General features: G+C 37.7%; 1 protein-coding gene across 2 annotated transcripts in view; it reads right to left on the bottom strand.

Annotated features, from left to right (window-relative positions):
- The window catches only part of LOC123868026 (uncharacterized protein C18B11.02c), a 459041-nt gene that overhangs the window by 30674 nt on the left and 400986 nt on the right, over positions 1-27381 (bottom strand). For both annotated transcript variants that reach the window (XM_045910366.1, XM_045910370.1), the window contains one exon: positions 3873-3959. In XM_045910366.1, coding sequence (XP_045766322.1) covers positions 3873-3959 — 87 coding nt within the window. The remainder of the gene's footprint in view (positions 1-3872; positions 3960-27381) is intronic.

Below are 27381 nucleotides of genomic sequence, written 5' to 3'. Positions count from 1 at the left end.
CCCCCGACCCAAAAAGAGGGGTGTTATAAGTTTGACGTGTGTATCTGTGTATCTGTGTGTCTGTGTATCTGTGTATCTGTGTATCTGTCTGTGGCATCGTAGCGCCTAAACGAATGAACCGATTTTAATTTACTTTTTTTTGTTTGAAAGGTGGCTTGATCGAGAGTGTTCTTAGCTATAATCCAAAAAAATTGGTTCAGCCGTTTAAAAGTTATCAGCTCTTTTCTAGTTTTCTTGTAGAAAAGAAGGTTAGATAACCCTTAGGTTCATAATATTCAAGTGTCAATTGACAAATGTCAAGCTGTCAAGATGGACGTTCCCTAGATATACATAATTATTTATGTATTTGAAAATGATTTGTCGGGGGTGTTGAAAATTTTTAATTTACACTTGTTTATATAAAGTAAAACAACTTGATAAAATGTTTGGTGCTTCACTGATTTTAATTTACCGGCATGATATAATATGCTTTATACATAAATATATACGGTATATTGTATAACTAGCTGACGCCCGCGACTTCGTCCGCGTGGATTTAGGTTTTTCGATATCCCGTGGGAACTCTTTGGTTTTCCGGGATAAAAAGTAGCCTATGTGCTAATCCAGGATATTATCTATCTCCATTCTGAATTTCAGCCAAATCCGTCCAGTAGTTTTTGCGTGAAGGAGTAACAAACATACACACACACACACACACACACACACACACACACACACACATACAAACTTTCGCCTTTATAATATTAGTGTGATGTGATATGCCGTATAAGACCAGCCTTTCTTCGCAACTTTCTGCGTGAGATTCTCAACTCTTCCGTACTAGGTAACACGGGTTCAAGTCATTGCTTAAAACGCACATCCGAAACAAATCCGAAAAGTCAAAGATGCGTGCCCGGGATCGAATCCCCGATCTTCTGAATAGGAGGCAGGTTTGACCACTAGATTATCACGGCTATATTAATATGTATTATATTAGGCTGTATAATGTATAAATATCTGTATGAAAATTTACGCGAACGAAGCCGTGCGGAATAGCTAGTTACAGATAAAGCGCTTGAGAGAAAAACTGTCGACCAAAACTAAGTAAAAGGCATTTTCTAGGCAAGCGCGCTCCATCTAAGGCTAAATCACTTGCCACTAGGTCTCATTGCAGCCGATTGCTAGTTGCTGGTCTATAAATTAAAAAAAAAAAATGTATTTTTTGTAAAAATGTCCAACAGTAAGTCAAGTCGGAGACAATTGGCGGTGAAAGACACAAATTGATTCGCGCCAACTGCTTGGCAGAGTGCCTCCTTAATGCGTGCAATTGAAATCCCGCCGGGCACTTAAACGATTTTACGAGTCCTAAGCGTCTGGCAAATGCTGGCAACAGTACAGGGCTGCTTTTGTTCTTTTTAATTTGATTTGACACTTCACGTTCACAGTTCTTGAAGTCCTGAAATATATTTTGAGAACAGCTTGTTAATTGTAACTGATTGCATTCAAGGGTTATTTTTACCATTTTAGCAACTTGAGGCCCCAACGTCTATCGCTTTTTAACCCCCGCGTGTATCTGTGTATCTGTCTGTGGCATCGTAGCGCCTAAACGAATGAACCGATTTTAATTTACTTTTTTTTGTTTGAAAGGTGGCTTGATCGAGAGTGTTCTTAGCTATAACCCAAAAAAATTGGTTCAGCCGTTTAAAAGTTATCAGTTCTTTTCTAGTTATTGTAACCTTCACTTGTCGGGGGTGTTAAAAATTTTTAATTTACACTTGTTCACCATAACGTCAATCGTTTTTCGAACTATGTACCCTGTCTATTGCCACTTCAGCTTTGCTACCCTTTGAGCTATGTCAATTACTCTGGTTGTCCTACTGATCTCCTCATTTCTTCTCCAAACCATAGACAAATATAGACAGACGGATACATAAAGACACACTTTCGCATTCATAATATTATTAAGGATATGGATAAATTGCTATCAAGTTCTATATTTACGTAGCTATTTCGTATAACATTCATTCTAGATTGGTACACAGATAAGTTTTTTTTTCTCTCGTCTGGCTTTACACTGATTAGCCAATGTCAAGTTTGTAGTTATTTACAAGTTAGGGAAACTATATGTATAAGTATGGACTTTGAGCCGGCGCCCGCCGACATACACGCGGGCGGCGCCCCTTTAGAGCGCTTCCCAGTCAGTTCCACCACCAATAAACACCAGCAGAACAAAAAAACCGGCCACTTCTAACAAAAAAAACACTCCAAAAAGTCACAACACACGCGCCAGCAAACGCCACCACAGACGAAGTCCCACAGATAAGTTGTGTTATAACTACATTTTCCGCAAATAACGAAACTCACACAATCCCAAAACGGACCTTATGTTAATGCAATGTAAATCTATTCGATCAGTATCCGCCCTTCAATGGTGGTCCGTTTTATGTTGTTCCAATGATATACGATCTCCAAGATAATCAGTGTGGTATCGCTATTTAATTGTTGGGGGACACAATAGTTTTACGAGTTAAAACAATCACAATGAAAAATTATGTACATTTTTGGGAAAATATGATTAGTTGTTCGCGCCAATTTTTTGGCCACTGAAAATTATTTGTATGATTACAAAATAATGGATTTTTATTCAAATAAAGATAGATACATTCATTTAGATAGAAAATGTGGATAAAGCATGGTCTGGCTGCATGTGTATCTTTAGCTAATGTATATCAGTGTTCCACCAGATGGGGCTTGCGTGATTGAAACTATTGAATGTGTATTCAGAACCATTGAGGTAAACGTCTTCATTACAGGCGTATGTCGAATGTTGGTTAGGCTCTGAGAAATCGTCCTTTTACTTTCTTTGCCTTTTTGTTATGGTCCTCTTTTTAGGGTCCCGTGCTCGAAGGGTGCCAAAGAGACCCTATTACTAAGCCTCCGCTGTCCGTCCGTCTTTACGTCCATCTATCCATCTATCTGTCCGTCCGTCTGTCCTTCAGCGGGCTCTATCTTATAAACTACTAAAGGATGCCCGTGACTTCGTCCGCATGGATTTATGTTTTTAAAGTTCCCGTGGGAACTGTTAGATTTTCCGGGATAAAAAGTTGCCTATGTCAATTACAGGGACGCAATAGCTTGCGTCCCTGTTGTGAGGTAGCCCTCGGTACCAAACATACAAATCGATTAAGCGGATGGGTTTTTGGGAATCCCGTGGGAACTCTATGATTTTCCGAGATAAAAAGTAGCCTATGTCCGTTCCCGGGATATAAGCTAAACCTGTACCTTTCGTCAGAATCGGTTAACTGTTGGGCCGTGAAAAGGTAGCAGACAGACAGACAGATAGACACACTTTCGCATTTATAATATTGAAAAGTATGGATATTTTGTTATATTATATTACGTTGAGTGTATACTTTCTATTGCCGCTATAACAAGAAACAATAAGGATTTTAAAACACCATACAAAAAAAGGTGCATAATCTAGTACGATAGTACGGAGCCCTTCGTGTGCAAGTGCGACTCGCACTTGACCGATTTATTGTATTTATTGTAAGACTGTGTGTTGTGACTTCGTGAAAGAGTAGTTTTTAGTCCGGCATTTATCGTGACCTTTATTTAACGAGGATTCTATAAAATATATTCGGTTGATACGGACGAAGTTAAAGAAATAATCTTTTGTTGGTTTTTTTTTCAGCAGTTAAAATACAAAGCGGTGATAAGCCAGTGGTTAAGACGTCAGCTTTCTAAGTGGGGATCTGAGGTTCGGTCCCGAGCACGCACCTCTAACTTTTCGGAGTTATGTGCCTTTTAAGCCATTCAAACTTACTATAACTAAAACTTCTGGTCGTCGTCGTCGAATCTCGTTTGAAATCGGTTAAAAAATAGCCTCTTACCTTCTTCAAGTCTTTGTTAATGTCGGAGTCGTCGGCTTTTCGCTTCTCACAGGATAGAATACAGTTTTTGCCGTTGTCTTTCTCGCCCTGCAACAAAGAGAAATAAAAATGTTAGTTTCCATCGTAGTAGAAAGGAAATATTTCATTAATTCTTACGTAGATACAGTGATAGAGCGAGAATTGGAATTTTACTCGTTGAGAGTGAATTTAAATTAATATTCCGTCTTTGTAAGTATTTGGTCGACTGGGAATGCAAATTATTCGCTCGCTGTTTATAAAGCAAGAGATTCGAGTGTTAGTATTTAAGCAAATATAACCAACAAATCACACTTCACACTAATACCTACTCGTATTATAGAGGCGAAAGTTTGTATGTATGTGTGTGTGTGTGTATGTTTGTTACTCCTTCACGCAAAAACTACTGGACGGATTTGGCTGAAATTTGGAATGGAGATAGGTACCTCATATCTTGGATTAGCACATAGGCTACTTTTTATCCCGGAAAATTAAAGAATTCCCATGGGATATCGAAAACCCTAAATCCACGCGGACGAAGTCGCGGGCATCAGCTAGTTAACTATTAAGCGCGACGGATTGAGATGGCAATCAGGGTGGGGACGCCCCGCACAACCTCTGCGCTAACCCGCTGCGGATGAGTGCGGGTGAAGTGCGGGGCGTCACGGTTCCCATCTCAATTTGTCGCGTACTATACTTGGTTTTAAGAGAAGTTTTCCTAGCGCGCTCCCCAGCACTCTCTATACAAACGTAGTTTGGTCCTCATTCATTGAATCAACCAATCACACTTAATGAAATTTTGCAAACACATTCTATCTAGAAACTAAATATTTTAAAACTGTAATAATCTTAATGTCTCTCTCTAATAAAAATTAATCTCTGTAAAAATATCTTTTTTTGCCAGATTTCCGTAAAAATATTACAAGTTTTACTATAAATCCTTGAACCCGTGTTAATTTGAAACTAAATACTTAATTTGACGGAAATAAGGCACCACAGTCATAGATTTTCAAGAATTCCACACAACCAATATTCTTGTAACCTCCATATTAGTTTCAAATATGCGAACCTTAATATCAAAGAAGATGCGTGGCAAATATAGAAATTCGGCCTCCCAAGGGTTATTATCTCAGGGTCTGGTTAGAATTTCATCAGTGGAAAATATAGGAAAATCGTACAATTCGCCCGATTCCCTCTCAAGGGATCTGCCTTGCCTCGGAGCCAGAAACCACTACGCGTAACCTGAATCGAATCGGCCCTATCCGAAATTGATAGCAAAATACTATATTTAGAATACTAACTCCGTAGACTTTTTGCCTGTATTTGTAAATATAATATGAGGAGCAACAAAATATTTTCAAACTCTCTCGAGCCCTAGAGTTTTAGAAATTGTTATTAGAGTAGGTACTAAATGATGCCCTTGACTTCGCCCACGTTGACATAGGTTTATTTAAAATTTCCTTCGATTTTCTTTGAAAAGGAGATTGCTTATTAACAAATAGGCTACTTTTATCCCGGAAAATCCTTTATCACGCGGAATTTTTAAAATACCCATATCCAGGTCAGCGCGTGTCGCTTCTGTCAGGCGTTCCTTGTACTTCTCGCCACTTCTTAAATACACTTTTTGTAAAACAGCTTTCAATTATTGTCAAAGTTGGGAGATACAAGTGTAAATAAAAAATTTATAACACCCCCGAAAAGTGAAGGTTACAGTAACTAGAAAAGAGCTGATAACTTTCAAACGGCTGAACCGATTTTGTTGGATTATAGCTAAGAACACTCTCGATCAAGCCACCTTTCAAACAAAAAAAAACGAATCGGTTCATTAGTTTAGTTTAGATACACAGATACACACGTCAAATTTATAACGGGGTCGGGGTTTAAAACCACTGATTTAGGATCAGGATTACCAAAACCATACATTAATTGGCATACATAATATGCAAGAAAAATAATTGTAAATGATATTGTTGTTATTTCTTCATAGGTAACTAGAACTATTTAATATCTATTGTATTTTCAGTATTATAAAAAGGTTGCGTGTGTTAAATAAAATAATAAATAGTTCGTTTTTACAATGCGTGTTCAGTAAGTATGGGCACGCCTTAAAATAGCCTTAATGACGTCATTTTGTATTATAAAGTAGACTTTTCCATGTTAATTATTATTATACTATTAGGTATCACTCGACACCTAGTCGACATAAATATTATGCGACATTTAAAAATAATGTAAAAGTAGGTTGTTTATAAGAATGAAGGTTTTAAAGTTTTTATCATAGTTTGCACTCAAAAACGAGAGCCTCAGTAGCTCAACCGGTAAAGGAGTGGACTGAAAACCGAAAAGGTCGACGGTTCAAACCCCGCCCGTTGCACTATTGTCCTACCTACTCTACTCCTAGCACAAGCCTGACGCTTAGTTGGAGAGGAAAGGGGGATATTAGTCATTTAACATGGCTAATATTCTTTTCTAAAAAAAAAAACACGAAAGCGTATTTGTTTGTTGGTTTTTCCTTCAATCACGCCACGAGGCAATGGGTCGACGCGATTTTTCGCATGGATGTAGTAAAAAATCTGAAGAGGAATAGGCTATTTTTATGCTGGAAAATCAAAGGATTCCAACGGAATTTTTAAAAATTAGTATTTTCCACGTGGACGAAGTCGTCGGCGTCATCTAGTAGGTATGTAATAAGTGGTAGAAGCCCATGCGGCCAGCCTAAGATGAAAACAGTGGATTATTTATTAATAATTTATATATTTTTATGCAAATCCGCTTTTATTTATACAATTCTGCAAACAAAGCCATCGAATACAAAACGAATCAAGAAAGAAAAACCGGTCAAGCGCGAGCCGAACTCGCACACTAAGGGTTCCGTACCGTCCGCACAAGATATTATAACACCTAGTACCTATTAACTTTTAGGGTTCCAAACCCGAAGGGTGCCAACGGGACGCTATTAGTAAACGAGACTATATTAGTAAGCCTCCGCTGTCATCCGTCCATCTGTCCGTCTGTCTGTCAGCGGACTGTATCTCGTAATCCGAAATAGCTAGAGAGTTGAAATTTTCACAGAATATGTATTTCTATTGCCTCAATAACAAATAACAATATTCACCATTTAAATTAAAAAAAAAAAATGTTATTTTTGTACACGATTTGTTTTTTTTTTTTTTGTATTATGAAGGGTTCCTTAACATCGTACAAGAAATAACAATTTGTGTGCGAATCCGACTCATATTTCACTGATTTTTTACTATTCGCTGCCACTCTTCGAGTACGGAACCCTTAAAACCAACGCGAAGCGACTTCGAAACGGAATAATCATAAATCCAAATACAGAACTGAAGCACTTATAATAAATTCAAAATATTTCATTAGAGGTAGATTCAACCTGAGATATTGCATTAATATAGAATTTAATTTATCCCTACAGCGAGTTGGAGGGGGAGGGAAAGGGAGGGGGTACTGCGTCCTTCTTCGACATTTATATTTTATACCTGGAGCCAATGTCTGGACCTAGAATTTTAGTTACTTTGAAAGAACTAGACGATGCCCACGACTTCGTCTTGATTTTTTAAATTGTATAAGAAGTTACCCTTGACTGTGATCTCACCTGGCGGTAAGTGATGATGCGGTCTGAGACTTGACGGAAGCGGGATAACTTGGAAGGGGTATATGGTAGTTTTAGGTTTCTGCACAGTATCGTGCTGGAATGCTAACTTGCTTAGGGGCACGGCTTTGCTGGTAGGATGCTCCCACAAGACCAGACCGGAGACAATTTAGAAAAATTAAATTCGCACACTGCGTCTGCCCTGACATCGAACCCGGAACCTCTCACTAGGTAATTACAGTGCCCACCATTGGGCCATCAAATACGAGTAATTTTGAAGTTTTACAGTTTCTCCTTTTACATTTAGGTATCATCGCTTACCACCAGGTAAGATCGCTAACCTGTAGTGGAATAAAGAAAACAATGGAGGAACTATTCTAGAACCTTGGGACCTCAACTTCTGTAGTCTAACACTTCAGTTTTGCAACTCATTGAGCTCTGTCGGTTACTCTGGTTGCACTAAGTATGTTCTAATTTTATGATCAAATTAATCAATAAATATAAAGACAAACATCGGGAGCGACTGCAAAGACACCCCAATTCACTGACGAACAGCCTATTAATTGCAAAAAACTAAAGAGATTGAAGCAGGCAAATGGTGCTCGAGACTGTACAGACTTGAGGACAGTGGCCCTCCAGTCTGGCAAAGTCACAACAAACTTATGGTCTTAACTTATACTGACTGCAGCTACAACAACAGAAAAAAAAGATCAAAATTAATCACGAAGCGAAACTCCGAGCATAGCTCCCATCATCGCATGCAGTCTCTGAGCTTTCTCATGAGTCTCGAAGCAGTATGTCAACACGCACTGTTATGTTTAAGGAGTAGTCTTCACACAACTTAACAAAATTAAATTACATGCAATTCAATGCAATGACAGGCTACGTCACAACGAGCGTGCAGCGATCAACGCCGGTTGATTGCGGCGCGGCGATTCAGGTCAACGGGGATTAACATACTCATTGACTCGTCACTAGGTAATTTAGCTCGGTTGTGCTTACTGATAACAGCAATATATTTGAATGCTAGTATAATGCTTTGTTAGTCTAGGGGCTAGATTATTATCTACGGATCTTGAGGTCCCAGGTTCCCGGGCCAAAAAATAATTTGGGTTTTCTGTGGTGAAATCTTCAATAGCAGCCTAGAGTTAGGTAGTTGACACTTGACAGTGTTACCCTGTGGTTACGCCCCTATACCTCATAGAGCATGTAAAGCCGTATCTGATCTTTCTCTGGTCGTGTCGGATTTCCATCTCGTCGGACTATTTAGGGAGTGTTTTTATGTATTCGCAGGCACTTTCGCACTATTATGTCGTCTGCGTAGTACAAATAGTATTTCTTAAAAATTAAAATTCGCTGCCATCGCCGAAAATCGGTCAAGATAACACTACGTTTTTATAGTTCTCTTGTCTAAGGAAAGAGTAGGTAAATTACTGAAATTCGAAGCTAATTAAAACTACTGAAACAAATATAATGACGATGAATAATGAATTATGATGAATAATATAAAATATATACATACACGTTAAATTAAGAATATCATCAACATCATGATCAAACATTCGTCGGCCCACTACTAAACACAGGTCTACTTTCAAAACACTTCCTTTGAATGTACTCCTTTATATCGGTTCAAAAAACGAAAGTTGCAAAAACAATACAATAGCAAAAGAAGAACATTAAAATACAACATGGATTCGCTCCAGAACTTCCCTTAACAAAGTTTTCATCACGCTTCCTTGTTCTTGGCTGTAATTCGTATTCCGGCTGTCATTAATATTGTAAATCCCCAGCGGTCGGTGGATGGTGCGGTAACTCCCTACTTTTGAATTTAATCCGTGTTTCCCAACGACCGCGTGTAAGTCCATTTTTTCTAAGTTTGCTTAAAAGATAAATAAATCGCAGAAACTTTCTTAGAGAAACGCGTAAGCGACGCGATTGGCCCGGCGCTTTAGACCTTCTGGACTTACTTTTTTCACTCGAATCATAATTTAATTGTCTGGCCAAGTGCAAATTGGTAGACTTCACACACCTTAGAGAAATTACGGAGAGCTTTCAGGCATGCAAGTCTCCTCACGGTATTTTCTTTCACCGTTATATTTACTCGTAATTGTTTAAAATTAAACAATCATGACTTTAAAGATTAAAGTTGGGTGCCCGGTATTGAATCTTGGACCCTCAGAATAGGAGGACGAAGTCTTATCCACTCAGATAACCGCTGCCGTGCCTTACTTAGGCTGTTGGTTAAACCTAATCTTTCTCTTTAAGTGCGGAAACCAGCCCAGAGAGAAGAAAGAATCCTAATCTCAAGAAACGTAGAAACCTTAAGGGACGCTTACAGGGGCAATTGAAATGTCTCAATTCCAGGCAATGTAGTCAATTGTGACGTCACGACTACACTAAGCTACTTATTTTTATTTATTTAGAAAACTTTATTGCACACACAAACATATATAGAGAAAAGATTAGAAGAAAATATACTAGATGGTGCAAAGGTGACCTAATATCGCAATCTCTTACAGCTAACCTTTGGTGTACGGATTTAGTTGCCAGAGCGCAATTTACTGCAATACCCAGCAATACCTGAAAATTTTGGCAATGTTATGCGAAATAATTGCTCCTGATTGCTCCACTTATTATTCCAGATTGATCCATACATGTTGCCGAGCAACAATTGCTAACAAATTGCCCATGTAAATGCACCATTCGAAACATCCCTACTTCCTTTTGTATGGAATGAAAAATTAGTACACATAGCGTTTGATACACGCCCACTTGTCATATAAACACTCATAATCACAACTCACATCGCGCTACGTAACATGAATGAGGAAAGCAGAAATGACGAGCTCGTAAATTATTTAGGACATTACGTGAGTTCGTATGGCGTATTAATAACAATGTTGCCGACTTCGGATAACCTCGGGTATTTTCGGGTTGGTCGTGTTCATATTTTTTGCTCGGTTTACCCTCCCACATAATACTTTTCGAATTATATTTTTGGGCGTAGGTATATTATAAACCCACGACCTCCAACTCGCTGGACCGACGACCTTAAGAGGGTAGTGGGAAGTGGGTGGATGAAAAAGGCGGAGGACCGTGTGTGGTGGCGCGCTCTTGGGAAGGCCCATGTCCAGCAGTGGACGCAAACAGGCTGATTGATTGATATTTATAAAAAGCACTCCACTGATCGTTATGATAATTTTGGGACGGAATCTTTATTTATGGTCTTTATATTAACTTATACAAGTAGATCTAGCGTAAGGCCACACTCAATTGAATATCTTCTTAACGTTATTTTAATTCCCTACATTCTGCCTTTTGTATCTCGACTACGAGTATGTAAAGCCGACTCTACAAAGAAAGAGCCAATGAAAAACTTTATTTTACTAAAAACTTATTTCTACTATTACAAATCATTTTTTTTCTGTACTCAAACTTATGTTGGGGCGAGGGTAGGTGTTAATACGCAATACGTGAAAATAAACAAACTTCCTTCAAAATGTTTTTGTGAAAGGCTGGAACTCGGACAAAACTCCTAAGCCATACGTGGACGGCAAAGTAATAAATCGTAGCCGCCTTTTAACTACGGTGTGAATAACTAGAGAAAACTACAGCAGTCGCATTACTGAATTTCAGGTTATTTTCTTTAGAATAGAATAGATTTTTAGAATAGATTTTTATTCAAATAAATTTTTACAAGTGCTTTTGAATCGTCAAATAATTTACCACTGGTTCGGAATGCCGTTCCTACCGAGAAGAACCAGCAAGAAACTCGGCGGTTGCTCTTTTCAATTGTTCAATTTACAATACTTTAAAAATGCAACTGAAATACAGGTGTTGTCGGCCTCCGTGACGCGTTGGTAAGCGCTGTGAGTGTATGACCTTATTTCGTGGTTCGATTCCCGGCAGAGGATTGGAATTTTATAATTTCTGGTCTGGTCTGGTGGGAGGCGTCGGCCGTGGCTAGTTACCATTTTACCGGCAAAGCCGTGCCGCCAAGCGATTTAACGTTCCAGCACGATGCCGTGTAGAAACCAAAGGGGTATCGGTTTTAATGAAAACTGCTATACCCCTTCCAGGTGAGCCCGCTTCCATATTAGACTGCATCATCACTTACCACCAGGTGAGATTGGCATCAAGGGCTAACTTGTATCTGAATAAATAAAAGGTGTGCTATTTTGGTATTTTGAATAGAGGCGTAGGTTTTAGATAGATAGATAGATACACTTTATTGCAGACAAAAACACATGTAAAGGATCACAACACAGAAAGAAGAAAACAGAAAAAACTATTGTGTGCAAAGGCGGCCTTATTGCTCGGAGCATTCTCTACCAGGCAACCTTTGCTGAAAGGAGAAGTGTAGTGGGTTGGTTTTAGGTAACTAGGCGACTGTTTGAATAGCGCATCTTGTTTGATTGCGACATCAAACGGGTCGCATTGAGACGCTGGATTCAGGCGGGCGCAGGACCGCGTGGGAAAGAAACCAATGTCCAATATCCAATGGGCATCTATCTATGATGGTTAGACATGTTTCTTTTTTCCTTGTACTTCATTCACTCTTACTTTTTCTGTCCCTATGACTAAAAGTTAACTGGAAGAGAGTGCCTACCTACCTCACGATATTAAGTTCGTCTGTGTACATTACTTTTGACAAATGACGACGATTATTCTGTGTAAATGGTGTGGGTGCAATAAGAGGTAGGTTATTTGTGATTTAGAAATTACTAGCTGTGAAATTAATTATTATAATTGTGTGTCTCATTAAAGCAACCTCAAAAACATTTACCCCCAATCAGAACTGGTAACACTTGGGCTCGCACTGATGAAGAGAAAGCGGACGCTTTTGCCATCCACCTGTCTTCAGTATTTAGACCTAATGACCCTATTGATGCAAATGACGCAGAAATCGATACGATTCTTGCACAGGACTTGCAACTTTGCTTCCCGCTAAAGCCCACTTCTCCCCGAGAAATCGCCAAGACTATTGGTCTTCTAGAAAGTAAAAAATCCCCCGGTTTTGACCTCATATCACCAAGACTATTAAAAGAGCTACCTAAAAAGTGTCTAGTATTTTTGGCCAATCTCTTTAATGCCATATTCCGAACAAGTCACTTTCCAGACATATGGAAAGTGTCCCAAGTAGTTATGATTCCTAAACCAGGCAAACCTGTGGAGGAAACCTCGTCCTACCGCCCTATCAGTCTAACACCGGTATTATCTAAACTGTGGGAAAGAATATTCTTAACCAGATTAAAACTTAGTCTAGATGAATCCAGAATAATACCTGAGCACCAATTCGGCTTTCGCCAACGACACTCGACGGTAGAGCAAGTACATAGAGTTTATCACACGGTTCGGCAATGCCTTGAAAAAAAGGAATACTGTTCTGCAGCCTTTCTCGATATTCAGCAAGCTTTCGACAAGGTTTGGCATAAAGGCCTTCTCTGTAAGATCAAGCAACTCTTACCACACTCCATGTTTCTGATATTAGAATCATACTTAAAAGATAGATTTTTCAAGTGAAACAGCATGACGCGAGATCTGGCTTATATGCCTGCTCTGCCGGAGTACCCCAAGGGTCTGTTCTGGGTCCTATCTTGTACAACATCTTCACATGTGACTTGCCTCTTTCACCAAATGTCACAGTTGCAACTTTCGCTGATGATGCTGCCTTTCTCTCTTGCAGTAAAGACCCAGTCCAAGCAAGTAATCAGTTGCAAAAACAACTGGATGAAACAAACCGATGGTTAAACAAGTGGCGTATTAAACCCAGCGCACTTAAATCACAACACATGACCTTCGCCCTAAAAAATGGTGACTGTCCACCTGTAAAACTAGGTAAAGATACATTACCCGAAACAACATGTGTCAAGTACCTAGGTTTCCACATGGACCGACGTCTCACTTGGAAGGTTCATATCAAGCGCAAGCGCGATGAGCTTAACAATCGCTTTAGAAATCTACTCTGGCTCTTGGGAAGACAGTCTGCGTTATCCCTGAACAACAAAATTTTGATTTACTGTTCTATTCTAAAACCCATTTGGTTGTATGGTATTCAGATCTGGGGCACGGCGTGCAAATCAAACATACAGGTCATACAACGAGCCCAGAACAGTATGCTCAGGAACATTGCCAACGCTCCGTGGTTTGCTCGCAACGCGGAAATACACCAATATTTGGAGATGCCAACTGTGATCGAAGAAATCAATCAATATAATGACAAACATCGGGAGCGACTACAAAGACACCCCAATTTACTGGCAAACAGCCTATTAACTGCTAAAAAACTAAAGCGACTGAAGCGGGCAAATGTGCTCGATACTATACAGACTTGAGGGCAGTGGCCCTCCAGTCTGGTAAAGTCACCGACAACAAAACTAACCTGCTTATAGTCTGTCGACTGATTGCAGCTGAAACAACTGAAAAAAAAAAAAAAAAAAGAAAATAATTGTGTGTCTAGTTAGTTAGTATAAGTAAAAGCCAACCTCGGATTTCGTATTTATTTTGATCAAAACTAACATAATAATATAACGCTTGCAAATAATTTAATCCCGAATAAGCGCATTAGTTAGTCAATGCACATCAATTTAGTTATTCAATCGGGCGTTCAAACATCATAATAGGCGATAGGGATGTGTTTGTTTCGGACATTTTTAACCCCCGACCCAAAATGAGGGGTGTTATAAGTTTGACGTGTGCATCTGTGTATCTGTGTATCTGTCTGTGGCATCGTAGCGCCTAAATGAGCTATCATCTAAGAAAATGGCTTCAGCCGTTTGAAAGTTATCAGCTTTTTTCTAGTTACTGTAACCTTCACTTGTCGGGGGTGTTATAAATTTTTAATTTACACTTGTAATACAAGCATTTAGCAGAAGATCGATAGTTGCCCATCCGTTAAACTATAGGGCATAACGCATAACGAGTAGGTGTGTGAAGTCTGCCAAGCCGCACTGTGCCAGCGTGGCAGACTATGGCTCAAACCCTCAGCTTGGTAGGTCGGCAATAAGTGATGATGATGATGAATCGACCGATAACCGAACCTTTTATCATATACATTTTTCAGGAGATCGATCGTCGCCCATCCGTCATACTGACCAATATGAGGTGATATTGCGGACGGAATTGAATATACGGATGGGTCTGCTACGTATTTATAACTAGCTGATTCTCTGTGAAAATCCCGTCAAAATCGGTTCAGCCGTTCCAAAGATTAGCCTTTTCAAACAGACAGACAGACAGACCGACAAAAATTTTAAAAACGTGTGATTCAGTTAAGGTATCGTTCAAATAACCCTATGAGCTTAATATGAGGTAGTTATTTCGAAATTACAGACAGATACTCCGATTTTATTTATTAGTATAGATAATAGTATTTTTTATTCATAACAGCTCGAGATTTTTTTATTTTTTAATCAGATACAAGTTAGCCCTTGACTGCAGTCTCACCTGGTGGTAAGTGATGATGCAGTCTAAGATGAAAATGGGCTAACCTGGAAAGGGTATGCCAGTTTTCATTATAATACTCCGTTTGGTTTCTACACGGCATCGTACCGGAACGCTAAATTGCTTGGCGGCACGGCTTTGCCGGTAGGGTGGTAGCTAGCCACGGCCGAAGCCTCCCACCAGACAGAATCCTTGTATCATATTATAAGTTTACCGATACAAATGCCCACGACGAAGTTAATTTGTTTGTAAAATTGATTTGTCTGGATAAAAAGTAGCCTATACCCGTCAACAGGATGCAAGCTATCGCTGTGTTATTTCATCAGAATCGGTTAAAAAGATGGGTCGTGAAAATATAACAGACATTCATGTACACACTTTCGCATTTATAATATTAGTAAAGATTTCAATGTAACATTACAGCGGAATTCAACAGATTGTTCCTCTTAATTGTCCCTGGATTTAAAGTTTTGGCAATTAACAGTAAGTTAGTAATGACAATCAGAAAGTATACAATGGTACCCAATTTGAATAAATGATTTGATTTTGACTGTGTTATTTAGCTCTCTTTCTCTGTCTTTCTCTCACTTTCTATAGGTATAGCTGGTAATAGTAATAATAAGCTTCATCTAAGTGTAGATTACGGTAAAACCTGAAACAATTTCACCCTCGCAAAATACATAGCAACAGTCGGGCTAATAGTCAGTCCCATTAGCATGGTTAGGTCATACCATAAATTATGTTTTTAATGACTGTACTCCGGTCATTCACGGCACACGATTAATTAGAACTGGGGTAAGTAGCCATCTAGTTTCTCAAGGAATGTATTCAGAAATGAGTTCAAACTTATGTTTAATTAGCTTTTCCCTCGGTTTCGTTTGCATAATTTATTGTTCATAGCACTCGGGGATAATATAACTATTTATATCAGTACAAAATTTCTGCATCTGATTAATAGTTGCGGAGATTAGGAATATGTTGTCTTTATATATAAAAGGATAAACTGACTGACTGACGGACATATGAACATATGGTTCTAACTGTTCGTTTCAGCGACTTTAAATTTTGTATTTAGGTTCAGTAACGTTGAAGCCCACAAATGGCAGTCATTTAATACCTACATAATACGTAACGTTTCTCGTGAAATGTTCGAAATAATAACGAAAACTAGACACCTTCTAGAATTTTTTAAAAGTTTTTTTGTAAGCAAATATACAGAAATGACAGAACTATTGATCTATTGATCGGATTTGTTTCATCAACCATCATAGACCGTGTTATATCTGTCTAATTTTGTTGATTACGCTTTTTGCTAAAACTTACGTAGAATTAAAACGAGACAGGCTTTTGTATCTAAAAAATCTGCCTTTTTTGACTCTCAGTAAAGTCTGAGCATAGAACACACACTGTACATCTCAGCTAGATTTTTATTAACTTCAGGTATAAATCTAAATATTTTATTATTTTCAGGTGTATTGAAATCAAATATTTTGCACCACATGCTTCAGTTTAAACTCGATAGACTAAATTGAATGTTGTATCCTAATTTCTTGTTTTTACACATGGAGAACCTACAAGTATTGTGAAAAATGGGGGACTGTCAAATCAGAATATGAAATTGGTTTTAGAACGGATTGCTGTAGGGTATTGTGTACTTAGGGTGTGTTGCTTTTGGACGCTACTGAAACAAAAAGCGTTAGTGCTATTTGTCGTTTTGTGAAGTATTTCCATTCAAAAAAACTGGTAAGATGTTTTTATCACACATATTTTGGTTTATGGCACATATTTAGTTTTACTATAAAATATTGAACACAAAGGCTTCTGAAAATACTACAATTATACATATTTAAATATACTATATACTTGTTTCAAAAATACTATGTACACTGAATGCATGGGAACATCAAAATGTTGCAAGCTATTCTTATTCATCTATTTTCTAAACATTTTTCCATACAATCATTATTTCAGATTTTTATTTACAAAAAGAAAAAAGAGGCGAATAATGAAAATAGGGGAAAAAAGAAGGTACAAAACTCAAACAAAAAGCAGAAATATTACGGGAAAATTCTGGTCCGTTTCATAACGTAGCACCACGTAGCTACGATCGATATCGCACGGCCTACGATGCTACGCGTAGCAACGCTACGGCTATCCTCTACCGTAGACCTAGAACATATTAGACAAGCGGGGTGATTTGCTGACTCAGTGATCAACACTGAATTATAGCCACCGAGTTCATTTATTTTTAGGCCATCAACGAATACATATGCCCCCAATACAACTAATAACAGTATCAATGATAAAAACCTATTCAAAATTACAACCAAAAACTCACAATATTTTTATAATAAACTAGCAGATACCCGGCGTGTGCTACTACGCTAAAAAAAGAATGTACGTAATGCATTGTTCTAGTGCTCTAAAACCATTTTCACATTATTGCCTTTCTAATGAAACCGACTTGGGACACCTCAGTTGAATGGTCTATAATGATCATAGGTAGGAATAACTTTTGTTTTTTATGTATTAAAAATAAAGTTCGGTTTTGACTAGAAAGTTATAGAACTATGGAATTATATTTTACAATATTTTACTAGAACTTTCTCTCTAGAACTCTTTTGACTAATTAATTTTCCATAATCAAAAATTAGCATATCACTGACGCGACCTTGAGGTTTTTCTCATCCCAAATAACTAAACGCGCCTAAAGAGGTTTCAACTTCAATAATTAAATAGTCAGGTAGTAAAAAGGTTGCGAAATCTAATGTTTCCCAAGTCTACGTCGCTTATGTGGCTCTAGAGACGTAGAGGATGTAATTATGAGCACGATTAAAGGCCTGGCGTGAAATTTTAATACAACCTTTTTTAATTTAGCGCGCAGGTACCGCGGGTTTAGCGTTTATTACTTTGATGAGGGAATATTTTCATCAGTGGCGCGCTCAGTTCGGGCAGAAAGGCACTGTTTACATTGCAATATTACTATTTTTAGCGTCATACAAAATGAAACTTTACTACATTTACTACTGGCTGATGCCAGTAACATCATTCGCGTGGATTTTGGTTCTTAAAAATTCCCGTGAGAACTAATTGATTTTCCGAGATAAAAAGTAGCGTAATATGTCACTCTCCTGGTCTTTGACCATGCAAAATAATCACGTCAATCCGTTGCTAATTTGCGACGTGATTGAAGGTCAAAACAACAAACAAACCAAAAAACAAACATAATCTCACATTTGTAATATTAGTAGTAATTATATTTCCATCTATATTATACTATATTTTGTAGAAAACTAGGTATGTGATGCCCACGGCTACATCTACAAGAATTTAGTTTTTAAAACTCCTCTGTTGTTCCCTCTTTGATTTCTTGGGACAAAAAGTAGCCTATGTCTGTCCTCGAGATGCAAGCTATTTTTCACTCGTCAAAATTGGTTAAACTGTGAAAAAATAGCAGATAATATTTGTATGTATGAGAAACTGACAAACATGACATGACAAACGCACAGCTTCTAATTTGTCTTATATTATTAACTTTATTTATGACGTCACATTTATGGACTTCATACAAAGTCCCATACTAAGCGACCGTTTTGACGTTTGATAAATAGTTGCTGACTAGTAGGTACCGGGTCCTGAGTCCTGACTACCAGAAGTAAGGATTAGAATAGTTATTATAATATTGCAAATTATGTTGTACTCATCACTAAGTGACCTGTCTACAAAACTTTCCACTACAACTACAGTTAACCAGCAAATTCGTGGCTTTATTAGTTTAGCTAACTAGTAAGCGCCGGAACTTTGAAGATGTTCAGAGTTCAAGACCGCAATATTGTATGGTCACTAGAATGGACCTGCAATCTGCATAAGTTTGTGGAGTTTCAAACTATACCTACTGTTGGCTAGAAAACCATTGGATTTTGTTATAACGATAATGTCCTTATTCGTAGCAAGTTATTTATTCCACTATTCCACTAATAAAATATCCTACAAATTTTGTATTACAACTTCAGTGACGAAATTTGGTATATGGATAGCTTACATACAGGGAAGAGATATAGACTATTTTTTGTCCCGGAAAATCAAAGAGTTCCCACGGGATTCTTAAAAAACCTTAATCCACGGGATGAAGACGCCGGGATCATCTATTGGGTATCGAGATAGCTTGCTTTTTATCCTGGAAAATCAAAAAGTTAAAGCAGAATTTTTAAGAACCTAAATTCATGCTAGCGAGCGAAGTCGCGGGCAGCGGCTAGAGCAAAGTATGTTTAAACAATGTACGAGGGCAATTCGGGCCACTCCGCTTAAAAATAATATTATAATCAATTAAGAAGGTTAAACTTTACAGGTAGATTTAAAATAAACTTAATTAAGAGACTATTGACCTTTGTCGCGACGAAAATCCGACTAGAATTTATACGGTTTCGGAGAAAAGAACAGAATATTTAAGCATCTCTTTAATTATGTTATTGTATACGCCTACGTAATACGTATACACTGACAATGTAAGTATAATGCGCAAATATCATGTCAAAAGTACGATTTTAGTCCTTATTTTAAATAGTGAACAGAATTTTTGATGTAACAGTTGACCCATAAGTTATAAGTTTGACGTGTGTATCTGTGTATCTGTCTGTGGCATCGTAGCTCCTAAACTAATGACCGATTTTAATTTAGTTTTTATGTTTGAAAGGTGGCTTGATCGAGAGTGTTCTTAGCTATAATCCAAGAAAATCGGTTCAGCCGTTTGAAAGTTATCAGCTGTTTCCTAGTTACTGTAACCTTCACTTGTCGGGGGTGTTATAAATTTTTAATTTACATTTGTGTACGGACTATATAGTGCATACATTTTGAGATACGTCTCGCCATATTTGCTCTATGTGTCAAAAGTACGATTATAGTCCTAGAAGAATCTAATAGAATCTAATAGAATCTAAAGGTAAACCAAACCGTACTTTTGATATGATTATTTTCCTTACAATACATTCTACGAAATTTTATCAGGCTCTTGAAATTACAATGAAACCTTATTCAAATATTGTATAGTCTGAAAATGAGTTGTAAAAATGTTAATAGAAAGTTCTTCGCGAACAAAAAACAACTTTAATCTACTTTGAAAAACTGAACTTAAAGTTAAATCTAGATAATTATTTAGTTTCTAAAGTGTATGCCTAAGGTTAAGTCTAGATCTTGATGCGAAAGTTCTTAGTTTTAAATTGCTAGGTATAGGTAAGTTTGGAGAGCAAAATTTATAGCCAGTGTTTCTCGGATCTTGAAAGCGTTCTAACGATACCCCACAATACATCCAAATCTGTAGAGGCGTTTAGAAGTTTTGATGAAACTAGATGATTCCCATGACTTCGTTCGCGTGGTATATGTTTATTCGATAAACATTTACCACGCGAACGAACTGGGAACCCGTGGGAACCATGAATTTTTACGGGATAACAAAATAGCCTATGTGTTAATCCAAGGTGTAATCTATCTCCATTCCAAACAGCCAGATCAAGTTTTTGCGTGAAAGCGTAAGAAATGCACACACACACGCACACACATTGCCTATCTGACATTAAGTGTGACGTTTGATAAAGAAGCTTGTATTTCATACATGCATGCTAACTCATGTTCAACGATGAATGATAGCCACCGAGCACATTTGGCATTGGTTGGTTCTACATTGCTGCTTCACTGAGTGATATCAAAATGATTTTCCATGAAAACCTTCAATGGATTAAAAATTAATGTCAAATGAGCTCGGCGGCTGTCACTCATCGTTGAACACTGAGTTAGCGTAACCGCGTAAACCCTGAAAACATTACACTCCTTTTTTTGGGAAGTCGTGTAAAAAAACTGTTTTAGCAGTACTTTTAAATTGTTATTCCGAGCATAGAGAGATAAATGGACGGTAGCGAGGTCACGAGAGCCTGTGACTTGGACAAATCGCATCTACGAAGTCGCCGACCAAGTCTTTCCATAATTGATTGACTTCTGGGAAATTTCAAGGAAACTGCGATATTGGATTTTGTAGCGACTTTTTATTTGAGCCAAATGTCTTATGTATTCGTATCAAAGGTAAAGTTTATATTAAGAGCGCTGGTCCCTCTGCTTTAATCTATAGCTTGGAGTGCTGGTCTCTAAAAACCCCAGGTTTCTAGGCTGCACGTAGCTGAAATGAAGATATAATGAGTAATATATCGATAATTGGTGAGTATGACAGATGGAGTTACCTTACTTGATAAGGTACAAAATAGGCATATTCTGGAGCACCTTTAAAGTAGCGCCAATCGAGAATAATTTTTTTGAGAAGACCGTGCGACGTGTGTGAAGTTCGATGCGACAACGAAATGAGAGCCGAATGCCTTCGGCCGAAGAGAGGCGACGATAAATAATTGTCGGAGAAGGGTCGTTGTCGCTTCCTTTTCTTTCCTTTCGCGAAGGAACGCAGTTGCATACGACTGTGACATCTCAACAACTACACAATACCAGGGACTAGAAGTAGCAACCGGTGACTGTATCCATTAGCAGCTATAGGACACAGCAACTACGGTTTCCTGTGATGGTGTGCCATGTCGGCAACAAGAAGTGTTTACGTTTGCACACGGTTTACACAGAAGTGATTCATGACGGATTTACGAGCGGGCTCTGTATTGGTGTGCTCGGTACACGGTATTAGCTCACACCTGTTAGTTCACAGAGTGATATATGGAAATGTCTGTATTAGGTAACAGTAAGCTATGATTCTATTTGTGGCATGAAGAATAGAGACTGCATTACTGTGAACTTTCTATTTTACTATTTTTCCATGCTTGTGAGAACATATGATTCGCCACTTGTAAGTATTATCATCTCAACAAGGATCAAATAGAATAATTATAAGAATAAGAAAAAAGATAAAGTGGATACATAAAACTTTTTTGGACTCAGATTATAAAGCAAATACATAGTGTAACAAGCAAAATACTGGGAAAAATCCTTGAAAAATCATAGTGTGTCTACCTGTCGACGATTTTGACGTTTAGTTCCTACAGAGACAAAATAAATAGTTCTCACGGGATTTAGGTTAGGTTAGGTTAGATGCCGTGTAGAAACCAAATGGGTATGGGTTTAATAAAAACTGCCGCACCCCTTCCAGGTTAGCCAACTTCCATCTTAGACTGCATCATCACTTGCCATTAGGTGGGATTGCAATCAAGGGCGAACTTGTATCTGAATAAAAAAAGATAAGACTAATGACTGGTAGGGAGGTCCCAGCAGCTGACTAGAATAAATTGTATCTTGCGACCTCGGATCGCCTTTTGAGAACTTTGGAGGTCGGCTTATTTTTACCGTTATTCAGCAAGGAATCTTTGGGATAAATATAATTGAATTTCTCGAAGTTATGTCTCTGACAAATTGATTGCTAGACTTCGAGAAACTCTCCCTTTCACTATTATCTACCTGAAATCCCTTTTCTATTTATCTATCTAAATATATAGAAACTGACTGATCTATTAACGCACAACCAAACCACTGAATGGATCGGGCATTCAGATAAGTATTATGACGTATGACTAACCGTTAATATAATTAATTTTTGAAAATTCAACCCTAAGCGTGTAAAATAGGGGGTTGAAATTTGTGTAGTCCACGCGGACGAAGTCGCGGGAACAAGCTAGTACTTTATAATAATACTTGTTTTTTTTTTTTAAATTTCCACCCCCATAGCATTATCAGGGAGTAAAAGTTTGTATGAAAGTCTGTTTATTTTTCTAGTTATTACTTTGAAAACTGGTAATTGGGCTTTCGATTTGAAATGAAGAAATAGATACGTACGTACGTCTTTTAGGATTTTTTTAAATTCCATCCCCTAAAGGAATTTCAGAAATTTCACTCGAGCAAAGCTGTCAGCTAGGCATCATATAGTATTTTACATATCTACGTTGGCGACACGCATTCGGCAAATGTACTCAGCAAAAAAATATAACCACTTCACTTATATACCTACATATTTTTCGGCGTCGGTTTCCATCCAAACATCAAAGGTTTCTTGGCAATTCGCAAATAACGTTCACACGTTGGGCGGCATTTGAAATGTCTTCATTTTTTGCTTTTCACTGGCTTTGACTCCGTTTTTTGTGAGTACATGGTAAGAGATCCTTTAAATTATAAGACCTTTTTAAACGTTTTCGTCCAAAGTTTCTGATACGAACCGCTAAGGTAAGAAATGCCCTTCCGGCGTCAATCTTATATACCACCATACCACATACTTTACATAGGTATAACAGTATAACATGTGTGCCTTCAAGGCATGAGTGAATAGTCATCTTCAAGGCAAGCGCTCTCTAACCCAGAACTCATCAATGCTTTTCACTAAAAGCGTGATTGTAGTCAAGCAAAATTTTGTAGTAAAAAACTTTTAATAAGTCATCTATTACATTTACTTTTAAGTAGATACAATGTAGACTTTTAGGCCACACTAAAAAAATGTGCCAAATACCTTGTTTTAGTGGTCAGCCATCTTCACACTATTGCCTTTCTAATGAAACCGGTTTGGGGCACATCGGTTGGACGGTTTCATGGTCTATAATGGACATAGGTAGAAATATTTTAAGTATGTATTACGATTAATTTTTTTACGAAGCAAATACAATTAAGTTTACATTACAAACACGATGTCTGATCCTGATTGTAAAGTATTTCATAGCTATAGTTGCATGAAGATGTAAGTCCTATAAAAACTAACTTATGCCCCCGACTTCGTCCGCGTGGACTACACAAATCGCAAACCCCTATTTTACCCCCTTAGGGGTTAAAATTTAAAAAATCCTTTCTTAGGAATGTCTAGTAATATATAATAGCTATCTACATGGGAAATTTCAGTCCTATCCGTCCAGTACTTTGAGCTGTGCGTTGATAGATCAGTCAGTTACTCAGTCAGCTTTTCCTTTTTAACCCCCGACCCAAAAAGAGGGGTGTTGTAAGTTTGACGTGTGTATCTGTGTATCTGTGTGTCTGTGTATCTGTGTGTCTGTGTATCTGTGTATCAGTGTATCTGTGTATCTGTGTATCTGTGTATCTGTCTGTGGCATCGTAGCGCCTAAACGAATGAACCGATTTTAATTTAGTTTTTTTGTTTGAAAGATGGCTTGATCGAGAGTGTTCTTAGCTATAATCTAAAAAAAATGGTTCAGCCGTTTAAGAGTTATCAGCTCTTTTCTAGTTTTCTTGTAGAAAAGAAGGTTAGATAACCGTTAGGTTCATAATATTATGTCAATTGACAAATGTCAAGCTGTCAAGATGGACGTTGCCTAAATACATAATTATTTATTTGAAAATTATGTTTTGGAAAACTCAAATACTTTGGATCGTCGGGGGTGTTATAAATTTTTAATTTACACTTGTATATATTTAGAAGATGATGATTACCTAATTCATTTTATAAATAAATCAAACCTAGTGGTTTTTTATTGGCGTATCACAGAAATAGTCAAAACGAAATACTATTTTCGGGCACATAGAAATTCGCAAATATGTAAATCAGTCGTGTTCCAATCAGGCTAATGTGTTTACGCCCCATGAATATTCTACATGGATTAGTCAGATGAGTCGTGTTAATAAAATATGGAAAACGGATATTTCAGTGAACTGCATGAAATAGAGTCGCTAGAGACATGGAAAATATTGGAGGAGGTTTTAACCGCTAAAAGGGGCCCTTTCACAAGCACTTATTTTAAAAAAAAAATCTTGTAGATATTATTTAAGCTTTCAAAACACTTTGTTGGAAAAGTTGTTTGAAGCCCCGCGAAAATGTTGATGATCGGGAGATTTATGATCCAAAACAATCATGCTCGGATCAGGCTAAGAGAAAAAAAAAACTGATAAAGGGATCCTTAGGTACCACTACCATCGTATAAAATAATATAACACTTTTATGAGCAACACTGCAAGTTGATTATGGACAGCGCCATCGATGATGTGATTTAGTAAACTGGTAACATGTTCGTGAACATAATTTTTTTTTTTGTGATGTAACGGCAAATTCACGGTTTTCGGATTTTTGCCTTTACGTGTGCTATAAGACTATTTCACGATTCTAGGTCAACGGGAAGTACCTACCCTATAAGTTTTGTTCCCACGACAGACACGACAAATAGATACACAACGAAGTGATCCTTTTTCCTTTTGAGGTACGGAACTCTAAAAATACCTAGGTATTACCATGTAACTTGCTTGCCGTATAAGCACAAATCAGCTTCATTTCTCTTAAAGTAGGTATGCTACTATTTATAGCTAAGAATGTCGAAGTCGATTCGCTTTCACTCTCGCAATGACATGTCATGCATTTTCTATCACAATTTTCTTAAGGTATTCATTGCATAACCCAAGTTAGAAATACATAGTATACTTTGAAGCGATCGCTAAGTAGGAATCTGCGTAGGTAACTTTGTAATGGTTATGAAGTATACTTTAGTGAAAGTTTACGTAATACTTTGATGAAAAAAGGTAATTAAAAAAACCTGTTGTTAAAATGTCCTTTCTACTCTATCAGGCAAAGACAATTTGACGTTTATTTTTAATCCATTGAAGGTTTTCTACGAAAAACTATTTTGATGTCACTCAATAAAGCAGCAATGTAGACCCAACCAATGTCGAGCTTATAAATGCGTCTACGCTTGCACGAAATGCGTGTGTGACAAATGGCGTCTGTTATGCGTATACGCGCGTACAAAAAAGAGTTTATTTTACGCATAAAAATAATATATTACGTATATCGAATTACGCTAATCTGAAACCGCCCGATATAGGTACACTGCATACATTTGCATCAGGATTGAGGTTTGATAGATAGTTAATCCATACTAATCCATACTAATATTATAAATGCGAAAGTGTGTCTGTCTGTCTGTCTGTCTGTCTACTACGTTTTCACGGCCCAACCGCTGAACCGATTTTAATGAAATTTGGTAAAGACTTGGGGTACATCCCGGGGAAGGACATACGTTACTTTTTATCCCGGAAAATCGAAGAGTTCCTACAGGATTAAAAAAACCGAAATACACGCGGGCGAAGCCGCGGGCATCCTCTAGTAAATATTATATCTTCAAGAATGCTTGTAGAAATTGACTGTATACTTGATCGTGTCTGGCGGGCATAAGAAAAACATGACGATTGTTTGAAAAAATATAAAAAGTATGTATGTAGTTTTATGGGTTCCGATTATCCATTTAGATACGTACATTGTGTAGTGATGGAAAAAATAACAAGCGAGTAAAGTTCAAAGACATCTTATAAACCAAATCGCGTGACTTGATACCTTTAAGCGGATATATCGAAACCTTTTGATTGGATTAACAATCTATAAGTTTATAGCGATTTACGTAAGCTCTTTATTGAAGTAACTAGTACTTTTTCATTATAAACAAGCGCTTGACCACAATCACACCCGATGGAAAGTGATGATGTGGTTTAAGATGGGACGTGTTTACCTAGAAGATGCCCGGATTGTAATTGGCAAGAAACATAGATTGCGGAAGAGTATTCCAAACCTCCGCCATGCGTATGAGGAATGATGACGCAAAAGGAATCGTGTGTGTAGATGGAATGTCGACGACATAAGGATGGAAACTCGCCCGACGTCTTGTACTTAAATTATAGTAGGTATTCTTTTTAGAAGCACAACACCAAAAACGCAATATGCCAAACAACATTAGTCAATACTGACTGACTGATCTATCAATGTACAGCCTAAACCACTAGCTAGCGTTAGAAATTTGAAAATTGACATCTGTTTTTTGACCTTGAGGGTTACAATAGAGCATAGTTTGTATGAAAATCCGTCATTTTCAACTTATATCTATCAAAATTGGAATTTGGGCTTTTGGTTCAAAATGAGCAAATATGTATGTATCTCAGGGTTTTAGAAATTCCACCCTCAAAGATGTTTAATAAGGAATGAATCCATACTAATATTATAAATGCGAAAGTGTGTCTGTCTGTCAGCTACGTTTTCACAGCCCAACCGCTGAACCAATTTTGATGAAAAGTACAGACTTGGAATACATTCCGGGGAAGGACATAGGCTACTTTCTATCCCGCAAAATTAAAGAGTTTCCACGGGATTAAAAAAAAACCCAAATCCACGCGGGTGAAGACGCGGGCATCCTCTAGTATTTATATGAAAGTCTATCATTTTTCGAGTTTTTATGAAAATTGGTATTTGGCCTTTTGGGAGAAATTACACTCGATTGACGCCGGGGCTGGTGAGTAATAAATAAAAACGCTTCAGGTTATGGCTTAGTGCCCGCGACGACAGTCGTGATGGCCGCTCATTAACTTCAGAAAGAGGCAATTCTGACATCCGATACGAGTAATTTGGCGATTCAAGTACTTAATTCGAGACCATCGTTTAATGGGATTAAGGTAAAATCCTAAAAACGTACATTTATACCTTTTTAAGTA

Source organism: Maniola jurtina, chromosome 1, assembly GCF_905333055.1.
Source record: "Maniola jurtina chromosome 1, ilManJurt1.1, whole genome shotgun sequence".
Taxonomy (NCBI): Eukaryota; Metazoa; Arthropoda; class Insecta; order Lepidoptera; family Nymphalidae; genus Maniola; species Maniola jurtina.
This window is presented reverse-complemented; position numbering and strand designations above follow the sequence as displayed.